This window comes from Uloborus diversus, chromosome 1 (assembly GCF_026930045.1).
Source record: "Uloborus diversus isolate 005 chromosome 1, Udiv.v.3.1, whole genome shotgun sequence".
In the NCBI taxonomy this organism is placed as follows: Eukaryota; Metazoa; Arthropoda; class Arachnida; order Araneae; family Uloboridae; genus Uloborus; species Uloborus diversus.
In genome coordinates this window covers 153,072,381-153,091,592 of record NC_072731.1, presented here as the reverse complement: position 1 = coordinate 153,091,592, position 19,212 = coordinate 153,072,381, and the positions used below count along the sequence as shown (strand labels likewise).

General features: G+C 34.2%; 1 protein-coding gene across 1 annotated transcript in view; it reads left to right on the top strand.

Annotated features, from left to right (window-relative positions):
• Positions 1 to 618: 618 nt before the first annotated feature.
• LOC129216393 (transient receptor potential-gamma protein-like) overlaps positions 619 to 19,212 on the top strand; it is a 32,401-nt gene continuing 13,807 nt past the window's right edge. The window contains exon 1 of the mRNA XM_054850611.1: positions 619 to 803. Coding sequence (XP_054706586.1) covers positions 619 to 803 — 185 coding nt within the window. The remainder of the gene's footprint in view (positions 804 to 19,212) is intronic.

Below are 19,212 nucleotides of genomic sequence, written 5' to 3'. Positions count from 1 at the left end.
GGAAGCTTTTGACCAAATTCACACATTTCAGCCAATTCTAACACCTAAAAAGGGCAAGTGAGAATTTAAACCAGCTGCAAATTGAAAGTTTGGTCATTTGTTTCTGTAAACGAAGTAATATTAGCACTATTAACTTACATGGAACGTATCCTGTTTGGGTAAGGAAATCCAAGCTTCAAACTCAATTCTGAGGCAAAAAAACCTATCAGAATGGAATAAAATTTCACAGATGTTAGTTTAAGACCATTTATTTTAATCCATTCATCTAGTTTAAGACCATTTATTTAATTATGACCCATCCTACTGTATGTGCTGATAAATATTCAGTTTCCTGTAACTCTCAAAACAATGCCCAGTTTTTGAATCTCTATTTTCACCTGCCATTCAAAGCATTTCTTATATTTTCATTTCTCATTTGTATATGCATCCATTATTACTTGCTAAATTTCTGTTTTTAGTTTATAGTTGTCACAAAATATTCAGTAATAACTACGAATAAATTGTAATCTATTGCAACACTAATTTGAACATGCATATAATTCTGACTCATGTAATCCAGAGATATATGTATTCCTTATTTCTCCACTAGGCATGGCGTTATATCGTCCTCGGTGACCGATGGACCCTTTAACGGATGAAGAGGAGGCACCTGGGGACTGTGAGGACGGACATTGTCCACTAAGAGAAGCTGAAGATGAGGAAGCACCTCCTTTGCTCCCACCGAGGGCGCACGGACAGCTCAGTCAAGATGAAAAGAGGTTCTTGTTGTCCGTCGAGAGAGGTGATGTGGCCACCGTCAGGAGGTGAGTCGATATAATCTATTATTTTAGGAGCGAAAATAACAATATGGTTTAAATTAAAAAAAAACGGAAATGTATTGAAGAACATAAGAATAATATGTGCTTTTTTTTCCAAAAAAAATACGCATCATCATTTTTTACTGAGAGGTTAAAATAATACAAGAAGATATTTTTTATTTCCCTCTTTCAATGACATTAATTAGATAGATACAATATCAAATAGTTTTCTCCTTGAAATGAACTTGTTTTAGCGTCGTCTGCTCGATCACGTGATCTCGGTGTCACATGATTTCCGGTTCGCGCCGAAAGACTGTGAATTCGTGTTGTGATTAAGCAGAAGATTTTTGTTTACATTAAGTTTTGGGGGAAAAAGTCATTCTGTTTCATGGTTACTTGTTCTCATGAGTTTATTTAAGAGATATGAAAGTCAAACAAGGTTGTTTCCCATAGATTTCCTTTAAAAAAAAGTTTTTCGAACAGAGCTTGTCAACACGAAATGACAAGCTTTGCCAGGAACGAATGCATTGTTGTTATGAGTTCAAATACTTGATTAATATTGTGTTCGACGCCAGCCATTCACTAAAGATTTTTTTTTTACAGAAACATGCACTTCTTGCAGCATTTTTATTAAATAAATGTGTTATAAACAAAATCTTATCGTACCACATATGACTCGCAGTAAGTACGACATATTTTGCTGTCATCGAATACATGTTACATTAAAATGCATATTTGATAGATTCGAATAATCGTTTCGGATATTTGCTGGGTTTTTTCGTTACACGTACTTCCTTGCTAGGAAAATTTTCAGAGCATTCAAATACAAAATCATATTCATAATTTCAAACTAAACAAGAATCAAAGAATTTGGTTCTTCTGCATGACTGGGTGGTTACAACAGGGAGGTTTAGTGTCATATTTAAAATCAAATCCTCTGTAGTAGCTTTTCAGTTTACCTGACTAATGCTTTGCAGCTTAGAATTGCTTATATTTTCTTGTTTGATGAGTTATATATGTTTTTTTCCTCTAAAATTTAATGTAGAAACTTTTCTAAATAGTTTATTACAAGTGCTTTTTTTCGATGCATTTTTTTTTAGCTATTTCAACTTTATTCTACAAAACAAACAAGTAAATATAACTTAAAATTTAGTTTTTTGATTAAGGAATTGTTAAAGCCCAAGGTCCAGAATTATACTAAAGCAACTGCAAGGGGGGGGGAGGGTTAAAGCCTACATTAAGAAACTAAACTATATCAGGTGCCAATAGCAGTTCATATATGTGAACCGAGGGTGCCAAAAAAAATTTTCGGGGAATGTGAAAAAGTAATAATGTTATTTGATTATTTAAACTTCTCTGCTATTTTATTTTCTAAAAGTTTTCATTCAATGCAGTGCTGGATTAAGGGGAATCAAGCCTGGGCCCTTGCCGTGAGTGGCAAATGCATCCTATTTTTGACCCTTTAAGTAAAAGCAATAGTTTCAAGTGTTTTTCACTTAACTTGCAAATATTGCAAAATTTAACGTACATTTTAGATTAAAATCCTTATGCTGCCGTGCTAAGCTCAAGTCATATCTGTATCTGAAGTGAGCTCAAAATGAGGAACTGTTATTTAAAGTTTCAGGCCAGCATAGGCTCACACAAGAAACAAAAATTATATCAAGTACCAAAAGCGGCTGGTGCCACCATTAAGACACGGATGTCAATGCACAGATGGTTTTGTTACCCTGTTTCCACTAGATAGAGTCACCTCAACGATTAGAAACCGAAATAGGATTTTTTTTCAATTTTGCCGAACGCGTTCAAAGCTTAACAATTACTCAAGGGATCTTTTACTGTCGCATAATTGCACCACAAGGGCCCTGATGATTTTCTGCATCTGGAAAACGTACCAACTGGCCACCGGGAATCAGAACACAGTACCAAGACATAACCTGACCACCATGTCACCCAGCTGATTTACACTTATTAAGTTAATTCTTCGTTTTTCTAACACGGGAATCGAATAATTTCATTTTTTTTTTATCAATCATTGATTTGAACTTAAGAAATGAGGGGCAAGGCTCTCTTTGTTTTTGAAAATGAAGGAGCTTCTATCTCCTTCCAACGTTTTATAATGTAATATTGCCTCCTCCTTCCACCACACCTTGGATATCAAATTGTGTGCAGGGCCGCTGAGAGCCAAGGCGCGCCTTGCCATAAAACTTGTCAAATTTATGCTACTCCGATTCTGAGGTAGGCACCCTGAAGGGAAGGGCCCCTAGTTTTCCGACAACCTGACATGTCATATACCCTCTTGTCGGCCCTGTTTTTATGAAGGCAGTTATAACTAAGATAAGTTTTTTAAGTTTTATTAATACACAAGAAAGCTCGCAAACTTGCGCGCTTCTCACCACTGCAAGATTGTACGGATGTTACAGATAAGAACATAAGCACAGTAGAATGTACAGAGCATTATGCGGTGAGACTTGAGAAAGCAAAAACTATTCATTATTTTCTCAGATATCGTATTGACAACCATGTCATTTTAAAAATTTTTAATTAAGGGGCGGAGCGTTGAAAGGTATTAACTAAATATAATGTTATCGTACAACAGTTACCTTGCAACAGTAATTCACAAGAGTTGTTTTTAAGCAAATTTAATTATGTAAGCAGACCTGGATCTATAAATTTTGAGCACTCCTGCAAAAAGATCCATGAGGCCCCAAAACTGTCAACTAGGTCTCCCCTGCTCCCCCCCCCCCCAATTTAATTTTAAACCAGTGTGTTTAATTTACATCTTCAATATTACTACATACATTTTTGAATTCATTTGTTTTAATGTTTGAATTTATTATTATGAAAAAATTAAAAGCTTTTTACTACTTGTCTAAGTATTTCCAAGAGCGCAATGCAGATTTTTTCAATCCTGCTTTTTGGAAACACATTTTATTTTATAAGTTATGCTTATAAGCACCAAGTAAACAAGTTTCGCATTGCTCAGCATTGTTCAAATTTCATTCAATTTTTGAATTTCAATCCAGGTTTTTAAAAATATCTAAATCTTCTCCCGTAAGATTTCCACATTCTATATATGGAAGTATTTATTTGATTAATAATTCTACTTTTGTTTTTGTTAATACGTTTGACACATGCTTTTGCAACTTATAATTTGAATTATTCACTTCAGATCTCCTACTCATCCTTAAACTTACACTTGGGACCGGCATGCCTTTGTGTAATGAACCCGTGTAAAATACCGAAATGTATAAGTTAAAAATAAGTTTCAGGAAATAGTCGAATAGGGGGTTACACAAACAATTGTCTGCGTATAGCATCATCAGAGCTGCTCGTTGACACTTTCAGGTTCCGGGGCCACTAGAAAGGGGGGGGGGGGTGATGCTAGCAAATTGTGCCACTTTCCAAAAAATAACAAAGTACAAAATTACTGGTAGAGATTCTATTTCTAATGTGAGTAAAATGTTCATATTATTTATCCGAAAATTTTGTAGAAACAAAAGTTAATAATTTTGGATGCAGAAATTTCAAATTTTGCTGTTGAAAATGTTTTAAGTGAAAAAAGTGACCATTCCTGAGTTTTGATGGTTTGGTCAGCTTATGTTTTTGTTCTCAGATTTTAATTTTTCGAACTAGAATGACTTTTCATTATGATCTTTCAAAATTTTGAAAATTCTTAATGTTGCCGTACACTAGCGCAGCTAGAAATACCTTCTGAAGGGTTTTTTTTTGTTTAAAACAGCCCTTTCATATGCATAAACTACTGTATTAGAATTTGCATTTTTATGTTAAAAACAATACCTTTGGGGGGTGTTTTCACCCCCAACCCTCCCTCCTTCGCTGCGCCACTGTTGCCGTAGGATATAAAACATTTTTTATCATTTCAATTTTTTGTTATTTTTGGAAATAAACATTTTAGATTCTTCTTTTTTATTACTAAGCATTTATTGACTTTCCTAAATAATATTCGTTGAATTTCTATTTTTTGCAGCTATTACTAAAACAACTTCTTACTAAATTTGCCAAAAATATTTACAACTGTATTTGTATACTTCTCACAAAAAAATAAGTTTGGTTTCTAGGGCCGGGGGTCCCTTAGTGGTGTCTCCCTTCCCCAAACCACACCATGGGATCTGCACGATCTATCTCAGTTCAAGATGTAACTGTCTATTGTTTCGCTTCAAAATAACACAACAAAGGGAAAATATCATTGATAATTAAAAAAAAAAGAAAAGACTTGCATTTTGGCAAATTCAAAAACAAACTTTGGAATTGAATTTATCTATTGGTTTGTAAAATAAAGTTGAAATAGTTAAAATATACATTTAGAAAGTTATCACATACCTAATCTGTCAGAGCTGAAACAAAATATCATGCATCAAACAAGCCTGTTGCTGGTTGTCACTTTTGTATTTGTATAAATATAGAAATAATTCTCAGCTGCAAAGTATTGGTCAGGAAAACTGAAAAACTACTACAGAGGAGTTGATTACAAATATGACACCAAACCTCCCTGTCGTAACCATCCAGTAGTAATGCTTCGATATTTGTTTTTCTTTAAATAGTATTCGATGCTCCAAAAATTCAACAGAAAATTTTCGAAGTTTTACCACGAGTTTTACGTAGTTTACAGAAAACACTGTCAGAATTAATGTCAACTTAATATTAAAAAATAATAGCTAGGAAATACCGATGCGAGAATTGCCATTTCTCAAATATTGGAACATAGAACTAGTGCATTCGTTTCTGATGAAGTGTCATTTCGTGTTGACAAGCTGTTCAAAACCTTTTTTTTCTCTGGAAATCCATGGAAAACAACTTTGTTGTACTTTTATACATCTTAACTACACTCATCAGAACAAATTAACCATCGAAGAGAATGTTTTTTTCGCAGAAAGTAATGTAAACAAAAATCTTCTGCCAAATCACAGCACGTTTTCACACTCTTGCGGAGCGGAGCGAGATCACGTGACACCGAGATCATGTGACCTATGACGACACGTGAAACGGGTCCATTGGAAAACATAAATGAATTAAAAGTGTCACATTGGACTCGGGGCCGGAGGGGCTCGGGTTCGATCCCCGCTGGTCGAAGACCCACCGTCGTCATTAAAGGGGACTGGGCGACGTTAAATATGCTCGTGGTCTCAATGTCCTCCAAGTGAAACGATACCTCTGGGGGTGCTAGTACCAGGTAGCTATTAGCTCTTGGACTAGTTCTAAATTCTCATTAACTGTTCGATCCGGTGATGGTGCTGCCATCTATCGGTATATAAAATAATGGAGGCAAGGCACTAGTATGCAGACCTCGACATAAATACAGTTGTAGTCAGTTGTGACTCTTGAATAGAAATAGAAATAGAAAAAGTGTCACATGGCATAACCTTTCGTTCCAACATAGGCTATAAAAACAAAGAGGCCATCAATAAGCTTAAGTCGCAAAATATGCACTTTTTTCAAACTTCGTTTATTTTATATGGGTGTTTTTAACGTAATCAATAAAAATAAAAATAATTGTAAAAGTAATGATAATGATAATGAGGAAAATTATAATGATAATAGTAATAATAAACATAATGCTGGTGATGATGATGGCGGAGATGATAATACTGCTACCAACAACAAGAACAATAATAATAATAATAATAATAATAATAATAAATAAGCAATGTAAAAAATGAGTCAAATTTAAGATTTTTAATTACAATCACCTCACAAAATGCTGGACGATATAGTCTTAGTCAGGAGACAAAAATTTTATTATCTTTACCAATAATAAAGCTAAAAGTTTGTATGTCTGGATCTCTGGATATCTGGATCTTTGGATGTGTGTTATGCACACCGTGTTGCTTAGTGTGTTTGCACCGTGTGTTATGCTTAGACCGTTCGGCCGATTTTCATGAAATTCGGCACAATATTAGTTCGTAGCATAGAGGTGAGCATCTCGAAGCGATTTTTCAAAAATTCGATTTTGTTCTTTTTCCATTCCAATTTTAAGAACATTTTATCGAGCAAATTATCATAACATGGACGAGTAAATTACCATAACATGGACCTGCAAATTACCATAACGTGAACGATCAAATTACCATAACTAGGGTGAGCAAATTATCACAGCAAATTAGCGAGAAATTCATCATCCATTATTTGTAAATATACAGGCGAATTAAATTACCTTTTGATTTTTCTACTACGAGCAAAGCCGTGTGGTTACTACAAGTTTTAAATAAACTGGCTTAGCGCTGTTTCATCATTGTATGAATTTAACATCCGTATATAGTTGAAACTTGAACCAGCGTTCATTAGAAAATTTGATGGAGATAAATTTGATATGCAAGCTTGCATATTTAGAGTTTTAATACCAGTCGAAAGATTATTTCTTTAAAAGTAAGTTACGATATTTTCAGAGTTTTCAGTTATAACCTTTTTTAACCAAATTTTTAATGTAATTAAAAGTTTTCTCAATCAACGGTGGCAAATTCTTTTTTGAAGACGACGAAAAAAATCAACGATTTTAAATTAGTACTTGGACGACCGAGCCTTGCTCGACTATAAAAGAATTGTTTTTTGAACGTGTTTTTCTAAGATTCGATACTTTTTCAAATATACTTGAAAAGCATATAGTTAACGAAATATTAAGGTTCGCGCCAGTCGTTGGATATGCTTCCGAGAAGCGAGAGATATACATGTGAACACTTCCTCAGCATTGTGTAATCATTTCAGCTATAAGGAGACTACTACTGAATATAGACCTCCTCTCCCCCACAGACATACACCTAGGGAAGATCTGAGCTGGTTGCGTATGAATATTTAACGCACGGTATTGCCAAAAAAAAGTAGTTTCTAAGACCAAACATGGCGATAATAAATTGCTAAGATTGAAAAAACAAAGAAGATTTTGAATGCAATTAAATCAACATTGTGCTTTAAACTATCTGTCACATTTTTGTTTCCACTACACAATTTTCCTGTCATAAATAAAAGGCTAAATATTTTGAACTTAAAGCCAATTTTACTATGTTGAAATCTGTTTTTAACCCAATACTTCCTTACATACTATGTTGCGATTAATGATTTTATCCCACTCGAGATTTCCATTTGGAACAAGTACTTTCAGGGTAGTTGGTCACTTTACTCCAGAAAATGCTACAAACAGCATGCTATCCATAAAAACTGATGATCCACAAACCACTCCAACGAATTATAACAACAACAGTCTCAACAAAATATAAACAATCTCAAGGCATATGTTTTTTTTAAATAAAATTTGGATGCTTGATTTAAAAAACATGTAAAACTTTTTAAAGTGTAAAAAAGAAAATAAATAAATAAAATAAAAAAAGGTAGTCAAGCAATAGTTTCGCTTTAAAAAAAGCCTTACATCGACTTACATAATGCTTTTGAGTTTGTTTTTAGCCAAGTGTGACTAAAATTAGACAAAGTGGCTTATATCAGCCAAGCCTGGCAACCCTAAGCAAGTTTAAAATTTTAAAACGAGAAGAGAAATTTTCATTGTTATGGTTGCAAATCGTCTTCCTTTGGTGTCAAGTTTTTTTTTTTTTTTTTCAAGCCTTAACTTAATTAGACTTTATATTAAAAAACTGTTTTTTGTTACAAAAAATCGCGTTTTTACTGAAAAAACACTAATGTAGATTAACCTAAAATGCAGGATTACAATTAATTCCAAAATTTCATCCAAATCGTTAGAGCCGTTTCCGAGATACAATATATATATATATATATATATATATATATATATATATATATATATATATATATATATATATATATATATATATATATATATATATATATTACGGTGGTCCTTATTTTTGAAGTTGCAGATATTTTACGCGACGCCCTCTCAATTTGTTCCATTGTACAACTAAATGATCCTTGCAAAATTTAAAGTCATTCCATGAATATTAACACGTGCCCCTAGGGCCCCCTTTTTTGAGTTTCGAAGAAAAAATTGCGGATTTTCTCATTTTTATGCAAAAATATTCTAACGTTTTATGTTTAAAGTAATTTTGAACCTCAATAGGTGCTGTTACTTCCAGATCGATCATTCTCTCACTTTCAATCTGTAAAATTTAACATGTTGCAAAGAATAAAATGTACACCAATGGCCTTGGATCAAGCGTACCACTCTTCTGCGCTTGTTCCAACCGAACGGCAGGGGAACGTTTCTTCCCATTAAGATGGACACAAGGGATTCTATAGTCCATTAATGAATGACCTGGCCATTAATGAACGATCTTTGACAACAACAAATTGCCTCCTCCAGGCTTTGGGTGTGTTGATTTACAAAATTCCCTTTGTATATAACAGGTGTGTCAAATAGAGTCGCAAGGTTTCAGTGCTATAAATATAAGTAATTGCAATTATATTTTAATTCGCTGTTCTTTAGTTATAAAAATACGTAAATGCTTATACAATTTTTAAATTTTAAAATATAAATTTCGAAAAATCCTCGATTACTGCTAACATAAAAATATACTGTATTTTCCATAGCTAAAATATAAATTAAAAAAAATATCCAGATCGGAACAATGTAGAAATCTATACTTTAAATTAATTTTCATCTATTTCAGTACATAGTTCTTTATTATCATCAAATTCTTTCGATTCACAAGATTTGGAAACCGAAATGGGTATCTATCCTAACCTGCTAAACTTTTGTTTTCTACAGCTCGTCTACCACAATGCAAAAAAGCTTGACAACTATTGATATCTGCTCGCCTTTCATCACTGTTAGACAAATGCCATATTAGGGATAAAGATGTTGTTCATTTATTTACAGCCTATGTAGATACAGTAAATTTAAATCCAAATGACCTAGTGATCAATCGTACATTCCTTAAGAGAACAAAAGAAAATTTTCGAGAGATAAAAGTAAATTTCATGAATTTAAATTTAGATTTTGTAGTTATTCACTGGGATACAAAGCTACATCCAAATGTAACTGGAAAAAGAGCGCCACCAGGATTACCGGGATAGCTTCAGGTCCTAATATTGAACAGCTACTCGGAATTCCTTAGATATTTCTTCAGTTGTATATGATATCTTAGATGATAGCTCTTTATTGCTAACTATTCTAGTTGTAGTGTTTGATACAACGACTTGCAATACCAACCGTATAAATTGTGCATGCAATTTTTTAGAGCAAAAACTGAACGGTGATCTATTACATTTGGATTGCCAACATCATGCACTTGAAATCGTACTGCAGAGCGTGTCCTTAAAGAATTTCTTGTCTTTCTTAGTTCTAGATCAGATATTCAATCATTTAAGCGCTTCAACATTTTGTGGAAAGATCTCCATCACTCAGAACTTATAACATTTCAATCAAGCCACTTAAATTCTAAAAGACGAAGTGGATGACATATTATTGTTCATAAGAAGCGGAATTGAGAAAGATTACAGAGAATTCTCATAACTTGTAATAATATTTCCTGGTGAATTTCCTCCTACAGGGATATATTTTCGGCAACATGAAACTTATCCCTGAGCCACATGGGTGGCAAAAGCAATTTTTGTTTGAAAATTTTTATAATTGGGAAACAATTTAAATTGACCTTACATGAAAAGAAAGCCCTTCAATGCTGTTTTACAGAGCTGTTTTACAATTAAATGATGTATGAAGGTATGGTTTATCGCAGCAACACAATCGAGGCTCCTTTGAATATTACAATATGCCTGAAAAACTAGTAGCGTACAAAATGACGACAAACATGCAGCAGAAGCAGTGATTGGAAAATTCATAAATCACTTATGGTATTTAGGGGATAAACTGGTAGCTTTGTCCGTATTGGATGGAGGAATTAAATTTGAAGATAGGAAAAGACTAGTCCAAAAAATGCTTTTGATAAGGAAGACGTGTCTGATGACTGTTTAACAAATTGCAGATAACAGTAGATGATTTAGAACACTTTCTTAGTAAAGATCTTCCTCTTTATAGAATCAGTTACTAGTCAATAAAATTTTTTGATAAGTTGCAAATACTAAAAAAATTTTTCCTATTTGATCCTGATTCACGGCAAAATGTTTAAGCTATTTAAAGGAAAGAGAGGTTGTTAAAATACTGAAAATTGTGAATGATACAACTGAAGGAGGAGCACAATATTAATCGAAGAATTTTACAACTAATTTACCAAACATGAGTCACAAAGCAATTTATTTTACAGACCGTCCAAGACTATCTAAAAAAAATACACACTATCGAAATACATCGAGAAAAGCGTACCATTAAGGAAAGTTTCTAAAGCATTATTTCATTCTTATTCAAGGTAAAATCTTTAGATGATATAAAGTAATTAAAAAGGTTAATTTTAGTGTTACCTCACTGCAAAAATATTTTGCAAACCTAGGAGAAACGATGTACTGGTAAAAACTCGGAAGATTTGTTTGAAAATTATCAAAAGTTCTAAAGTTCAACGGCCTAGGGGCACGTGTTATTATTGACCGATCGAGTTCAAATTTTGCACAAGTTACTTTTTATTATAGTGTCACAAAACTAGGGGGCGTCACTTGTTGAATTCCGAAAAGAAAATTTCCCATATAAATAAGGACCACCCTAATATATATATATATATATGGTCAGTCACAAGAATTGCTCGTTTAAAGATATAAGATAAATCAACTCTAAAAATATGCAGAAAAATAGTGCAATTTTTTAAAACAGAAATTAAGACTATCATATATTGATATTTGAGAAAGAACAAACTGCATATTAAGAATTTCTATATTTAGGACACATTCACAAAAAAGAAAGAAAGAATAAAAAAAAATACAAAGACTGAAAGCTAGTTTAAACTTCAGAGACAGATTTTTTTTAATTACGAGGAAAGAGTGTAAGGTCATTTATGAAGTAAAAATTATCAGTTTAAGTAGTTTGACTCGATTTTCTAAACAACTTGAAATTATGTCAATGATTTCAACTTTTAAAGAGTTCAAGCAATCGATAAATACCAGCCGGCAGCAAAATTTACAGGTAAAAAATAACAATCAGTATTTCATTGGAAGATCAGGAAATAATTTCAATTAATTTTCTTGATTTCTTTGTTTTCTTTATTCTTTATCAAAGTAATAATTATAACTCTAGGTACTATAGGCGATAGGAGTATTGTTGGGTTTTTTCCACGACGCGAAAAGACTTTTGAAAATGCCTTGAGGCATGAAATTCATTTTGGGTTAACGTTTCGAGAGATGCGTAAACAGTGAAGACCAAAATAGTAAACCATAGCAATATACAACTAGTATTTTTTAGCCATCATGAAATTTTTTTTGTACAATTCTCATGAATTCTCAGTGTAACGCATCTTCTAAGGTATTATTCTTATTCCAATGAATTCTTGGCTCTAACGGTATCACAAAGCCTTTGTGACATCATTAAGCATTAAAACTCTACTACTCAAAAATTTAAGGTTACGTCATTAATCTTGTAGAACAGCGATATGTAGTTATAAATAGATGATAATAATAATAATGATAACAATAACAGATAATTTAAATTTTTTAAGACATTCATTACTGTTTTGTTTTATTAGACACAAAAAGAAACTCCCTATGCACCACATAGTATCACATAGGGCCCGAAGGTAAGAGGCACAACAGTACAAAATACACAAAATAAAATGAGCACAACATACAAACAATTAACAACGAATAGAGAAGAAAAAAAACACACACACACACACACATACAAAAAGGTCAAACAACTGAATAAATAAAACGTTTAAAAAGAGAAAAAGTCTCGACACTCTGAACCAGAGCAGAAGGAACAAGAGGCCAAGAAACGGACAACTTCCTCATCTCCCGCATAAGAATTTCTCTCTGGGGATTAAAACGAATGCAATGAAACAACAAGTGTTCTGGATTTTCAACATCCTGTCCACAATCACACACGTTACTAGTAGAAATATTAAATTTATACAAGTACTCTTTGAAATTACCATGCCCAGTAAGAAACTGAGTGACAAAAAATCAGTTTTGAGATGTTGCCGTTTCAATCTAAAGAAAATAGTGGGTAGGAAGCGCTTGGTCCATTTTCCCTTATTTGAAGACAGATACTCTGAATTCCAATCCTTAGTATCTTTCTTAGAGTAGAACAGTTTCCAGAACGAGGGAGGATTAGCTACATCTAAGGAAAAAGGTAAACGAGTAGCCTCTTTTGCTAAAGCATCAGCTCTTTCATTTCCTCGAATTCTTGAGTGGCCTCGCACATGGGTAAAATCGACACAAATATCGTGTGAATTAATATTGCTTATAATGCTTTGAACTTCCACAACGAGCTTTTCAAAACTTCTGACATTCAAAAGAGAAAAAAGAGAGGAAAGAGAGTCACTGCAAATCAGTACTTTAGCTCCAAGAAAATTCGAGACGTGTTTCACTGCGAGATTTAAGCTCAAGAGCTCGGCTTGGAAAACTGAACAGTTGTCACTGATACGGAACTGATGAATGGAGAACTCAATCTCATGCTGATACAAAACAAATGCTAGTCCGACTCTCTCATTGATCTTACTGCCCTCTGTGAAGCAAACAAAATCATAGTTGTTCAAATTAGTGGAATTGAAATTTACAAGTGAAATAGAAACTCTTTTAGAGGGATGAGGAAGATCGGAGGGAGAGAGAGTACTATTTAAGTGAACATCCCGAACGGAGCGGAGATAAGCATCTCGAGCAAGCATCGTGTTGCAAATGACTATGTCCAAAGAAGGCGCACCGGCCAGAGCAAAAATGGCTTCGTAACTCACCGTTCGGTAAGCTTTGACGATTCTCAAAAGGACTCTTCTCTGCAGTTTTCTGATTTCTTTGCGATTTATTTCCTTTTTTAAGCTGTGCCCCCAGATGCATGAGGCATAAGAGATAATCGGCAGTAGCCCTTGATTATAAATGAGTTTCGCAGTATCCATGGTAATTCCATAGTTGTTTCGACAAATGCAATAAAATCCACAAATAAGCTTCTCAATCTTACTCGAAAGAAAAGAAATGTGCTTTTTCCATTGGAATTTAAAATCAATGATAACTCCAAGATATTTCATTTCCTCCACGCTTTCTATTGGGAAATTACCAAGTTTTAGATTCAAAAGTTCGTTGTTAAGTGTCCTCTTATGTACAAGCATAGCTTTTGTTTTAATTGGATGAAGCTCAAGCTTGAAAAGCCTTGACCACTCCACAGTAAAATCAAGTACATCTTGTGCAAGAGTACAAACATTATGGAAATCTTTTCCTTGAAAAATAAGTAGTAAATCATCCGCAAAGGCAATTTTAAAACATCCAATAAATGACGAAAGTTTTTGTAATAGATCATTCATAACTAAATTCCACAAACTGGGCCCAGATACTGAACCTTGAGGACAGCCTTTCTCCAATTGGCACACTTTCTTGACATCCCCAAGAGCAAGCTCAGCAAATCGATTGTGTAAGAAATTTTTGTAAAGATATAAGATATTTGCAGGAACTCGAGCTTTTTTAAGTAGATCAATAACAGCAGGGCACCACGCGTTATCAAATGCTCCCTTGATATACATAAATACCAAGACAGTAAAAAGGTTTTTTCTTTTGCCATATGCAACAATCTCGCATAAGCGAGAGAGGGCACCTTCAGCAGATTTATTTGGTGTAAAACCGTATTGGTCAGAGCATAGAATATTGTTCTTAGCCAAGTGCCATGAGAGTCTCCGGGTGAGAAGAAATTCTAGAACTTTACCAAGACAAGGCAGAAGGCTAATACATCTAATGTTATTAAGATGAGGACGACCAAAGTGAAGATTCTTAGGAATCGTCACAATTTTTGCAAAGTTCCAGCGAGAAGGAAAAGCGGAAAGTCTAAAACAAGCATTAAACAGAAGGAACAGTATCCTAGGGCAACATTCATGAAAACTTCTGATCATTTCATTCGCAACATTATCAGGTCCAGGAGATTTGTTCGGCTTAAGGTTTTTAATAACATCATTCACTTCTGCAACCGTGAAGGGGACATCATTGCTGACATTATAATCATCATTAATGTCCTCACGTAATGTCTTGTGAAACAATAAGTCATTGCCAGTTTGATCACGAGGAAAGGAGTTCTCCAAGATAGCAGTAACTGACTCCTCATAACTGGTAGTAGCATTACCACTTGGAAGATCAATGCAAGAAATCTCAATGCATCTTTTAAAGTTGTTCTTCATCCCGTGATATAGTTTTTTCCAAACATTGCTGTTGGTAACACCAGATAAGAAATCTTTCCAAGATGTAAATTTAGATTCTTTTAACTTAACCATGAAAATCGCATTTATTTATTCTCATACTTGTTCTAGGCTTAGTTGAAGAAATTTTATTCAAAACATGAATATTTTCCAACTATTAATCAATGAAAATTGACCCATTATAAATATAATAGGTAAAAAGACTGATTATGGCCTATTACCAATTACTACCAGTTGATCGGTGCAATACTGTGCAGAAGAAAGAAACGTATTATAACTAAGATTTGAACTCTCAGTCGCATTAGGAAATTAGTTAATAGCTCAGAAAGAAAGAAAAGAAATTTTCTTCCCGTGTCACTGTATCTTTAATCAGAAAACTTCCAAAAGAAGATCACAAAAGCTGTAAGCCTAGCCTCAGTGTTATAAAAACCGCCTATTGTCTGCAACATGTATAAAAATATCAATAAAACAGTATCTTTCTCCTAAACAATTTTCTGCATAATAACAGCCGACACTTGCAGAAAATAACCGAAAACACAACGGAAATAACTGGTTGCTGTTGGTTCCCGGAAGCTCCGAATTTCCCGCACTAGATTTTTTTTATGGTCTTGTGGATAATTTCTGTCGGTTTATAGAGCTGTTTCCATAGTGGTAAACTACCAAATCTTGCTTCCGGTAGGAATAAACATTTAGCCTGAAGGATATGAGTTGCATTTTATTCGAAAATGTTTTGTCCTACATTTCTTTGCGTAAACATGTATTTTTTTGAAGAATATTCACAAATGGGAAAGGGCTTTTATTTTGTAGAGCTTCAAACTGTTTTTGTTCTAAAGATTATTTGTTTATCTTTACTAATACTGGTAATAAAACAGAAAGTAGGTATTCAAGTTTTTTGAGCACTCACGATTGTTAATTGCCTTCACTTGAGCGTCTTTGATGTCCGGTTCCTTTTTCAACCCCACCGCTCCCTGCAGGCGCGACTCCGGCGCGACTCCTCTGGTCCTGAGCACTGTCCCCCAGTAGCCGCTGCTCCTGGTCGGTGGCGTTCATGTCCTAGACACACGCACGCTCATTCACACTCACACGCACCTTTACACACATATACGCAAGCCAACGTGCATACATACAGGTCTACGCACACACACAAGCCTACATATACACAACTTTACACACGTAACCGCCAAAGAGGAGGTATTGGACCTTTTTTTAGAAACAAGCGAGTGGGGTAATAACCAATGAGAAGGACCCTGTTTCAACTCATGATTGTGAAAAATATAATTTGAATTTAAAATTCCTGAATTCAAATTATTATTATTTTTATTTTATTTATTTATTTTTTTTGCGTGTGTTGGGGGAGGGGGGGGGGGAGCTGCGACTGCTTATTTGATTGCCAAGAAATTTCGTTAAAGAATATTGTTCAACTTGGCAAGTTCTCCTTAAAACGTATTTTCCAAAACTCTACCTTTTTTTCTTTTCTTTCTCTTTCTTTCTTTCTTTCTTTTTTTTTTTTTTTTTTTACAATTTCAAGGTGGTTCTTCACAAAAATTGTAGTGTAATTTTCATGGTTTCCAATCTTGAAATCCCGATTTCGAATCCTGCAGGATCCCACATGATGTTTTCGGGATTGAGAGCAAAATTCCGCAAGATTTCCAATCCAGCAAAGATTTTTCATGCAAACGTTTTCCAAATTTTGCCGCTCATAAAACGAGTCTTCCCACAAGCATTAAGTTTGAATGTCCTTCTTCGTATTTTTGCAAGAAAGGCACAAAACACTTCGTGTCTCGTATGATGAACGATGGATTTACCATTAAAGAATGCAATAAAAATAGAGTATACTTTTCTGAGAATGAATAGATATTCTCATTCGAGGTTTTTGTTTTGATACGTCAGCAATTCAGAAATTGCGTAAAAATTACTAACGTTTCGAAAACCATCACAAAAGTTTTATCTCAGAAAATTGCGTTTTAGAAAAAATGCATTGCAAATTGCAAAACCCGCTGGAGTAGCCTGAATATAATGTTGGAACGCTTTAGTAAGATTGAGGAAAACACTCAAAAGCTGTAACTTACTGAAAGTACTCAATATTTTTCTCCGAAGAAGAAAGTGCACAATATGTTTTCCCGAAGAAGATTCAATAAAAAACCTATTATTATGTATGCTCTCTAACCTGCAGAAATTGCCTGCTGACATCTTTGTCACCGTGAAATGATATTATAAATGTGGGTGGTACCTTGAAAATTATATTGGATGAATCAGCTGACTAATCTGCAATACTCGGCACGACTCTATAAGAGGCGACGGAAACATGGATGAAACACAAGAAGACTCGCAGCAGGTTAAGCGGCTCAAGATTTTATATATCTCTTTTAAGTGAGAGGTAAAATTGGCGATGTTATCCAAAAACTTTTACTGAGTCTGGGACTTGGTGAAACCAATCAGTGTTCTCTCCCTGCTGTAATGAATCAAATGCATTGATACAATGACTAACTTTTATGTAGCAACAAGGTTGGGTGTGGGTATACTCAATGCAAGTAAAATTGGATGCAGCAATACACAAGTCAAAGAGACATCGTTTTCGCTCGCAATTTGCAGTTCTTGAGCAAAAGCCAAGCATGATTTCCATAAGAAAAGAAAAATATATTTTAGAAGGTCATGAAGTCTATGCTAAATGTCCACAATTATTTAAACTCTGTAAAAGCAATTGCGGTGGAGCCAAAGCACGCGTTTTCATCAAACGCATTTTTTTTTGCTCAAAAATCCCTTCCCATCTCATACGAAGCAAAGGGCACACTATAGCGTACTAAACGATAGTTGCTAATTGGTCTCTACTATTTGTAGAGACTTTGCAGTACTATACAAATGGTTTAGAGAGTTCGAAAAAACTACTAACTCAAGCAACAAAAGCAGTCTTTCTATAAAAAGCGCAACCGTTTCTATTTGACACTAAAATTTAACTTTGAGAAGAATAAGGTAAATCCCGCGGGATCCTGGGATTCCGTGTGATTGACTTCTACCAATCCCGAAATCACGCGGGACTGATTTGGCGCGGGATTGGAAACCTAGTAATTTTGCTTATAAGGATAAAATGTTGCATTCAAATTTTTAATTTTTAAGTTTTTCGAAACCTTAGGATTTTTTTTTAACTTTCACGAGTAAGCGAATAGGTAATTAATATGAACAGCACTACAAATTGATCTTAAAAAAAAATAATAATCCGAAGCTCCCCTTAATGAAAGGATCACCTAATTTGCAATTGCTTTTGAGTCAACTCAAGTATAAGTCAATTCGTTTTCTTTGTAAGGTCTACGAACTACTATGAAGAATGGCAATTTATATGCATATATGTGTGTGCACCCAAGTAGAACGCTTCATAATATAAGAGTTGTAAAATGGTTGTTGACGTTATGACATCCACTTTTAAAACTTTTAACGAAACTTTAAAAGTTATTTGTTCTACTTGGGTATATGCATATACATATGTGTGTGTGTGTATTCATACTGTAAAAAAATAATTGTGTAACCTTACTCCATAAAATCAGTGGCAGCTTTGCTGCCTCCACTGCTTTGGAGTAGCTTAATTGATATAACTGGCGTAGAGTTACACATCGATTATAGAAGGTAATGTAACTATAGCGTAACGTCTCACTAATTCTGCGTAAGATTACACCAGAATTTTCTGTATGCTTACAGAGAAATTGCTTGAAAGGTTACCCAATAGCAAAAAGTGAGCTTTCATCTGACTTTCTTAAAATAGTTATCAAGTTCATGCTTTTCAACAACCAATATACATCAATTATAAACATATTTTAATTTACAAACAAGACATGTTTATTGCACTAAGAGAGGAAATGGCCCGAGAGGGGTCCGAACACAGAACACGAGTCTTACCATCAAGTCGCAACGCAAGAGCTTATACCGCTGGGCCACCAAGGACGGTTTTCGTTTCGCTAATAAAAGTGTACCTGTTCTGCGCCGATTCTCATCTATGCGCATGCACTTTGAGTTCTACTGAAACCCTAGTGCAAGGTTCCTCCAACAATTTGAGTTTTTAAAAAAATGATGCTACACACTTCAGCTTTCGTGTAATATTACAACCATTAATACTGGTAACCTTACAAATTTTTTTCACAGTGCACCCTGCAGTAGGTAAAAAAATATTTAGCAGTTTAAGATTAAATGCTAGCATCATTTTAAGATGGGTACGACGTTTTGATATTAAGGAT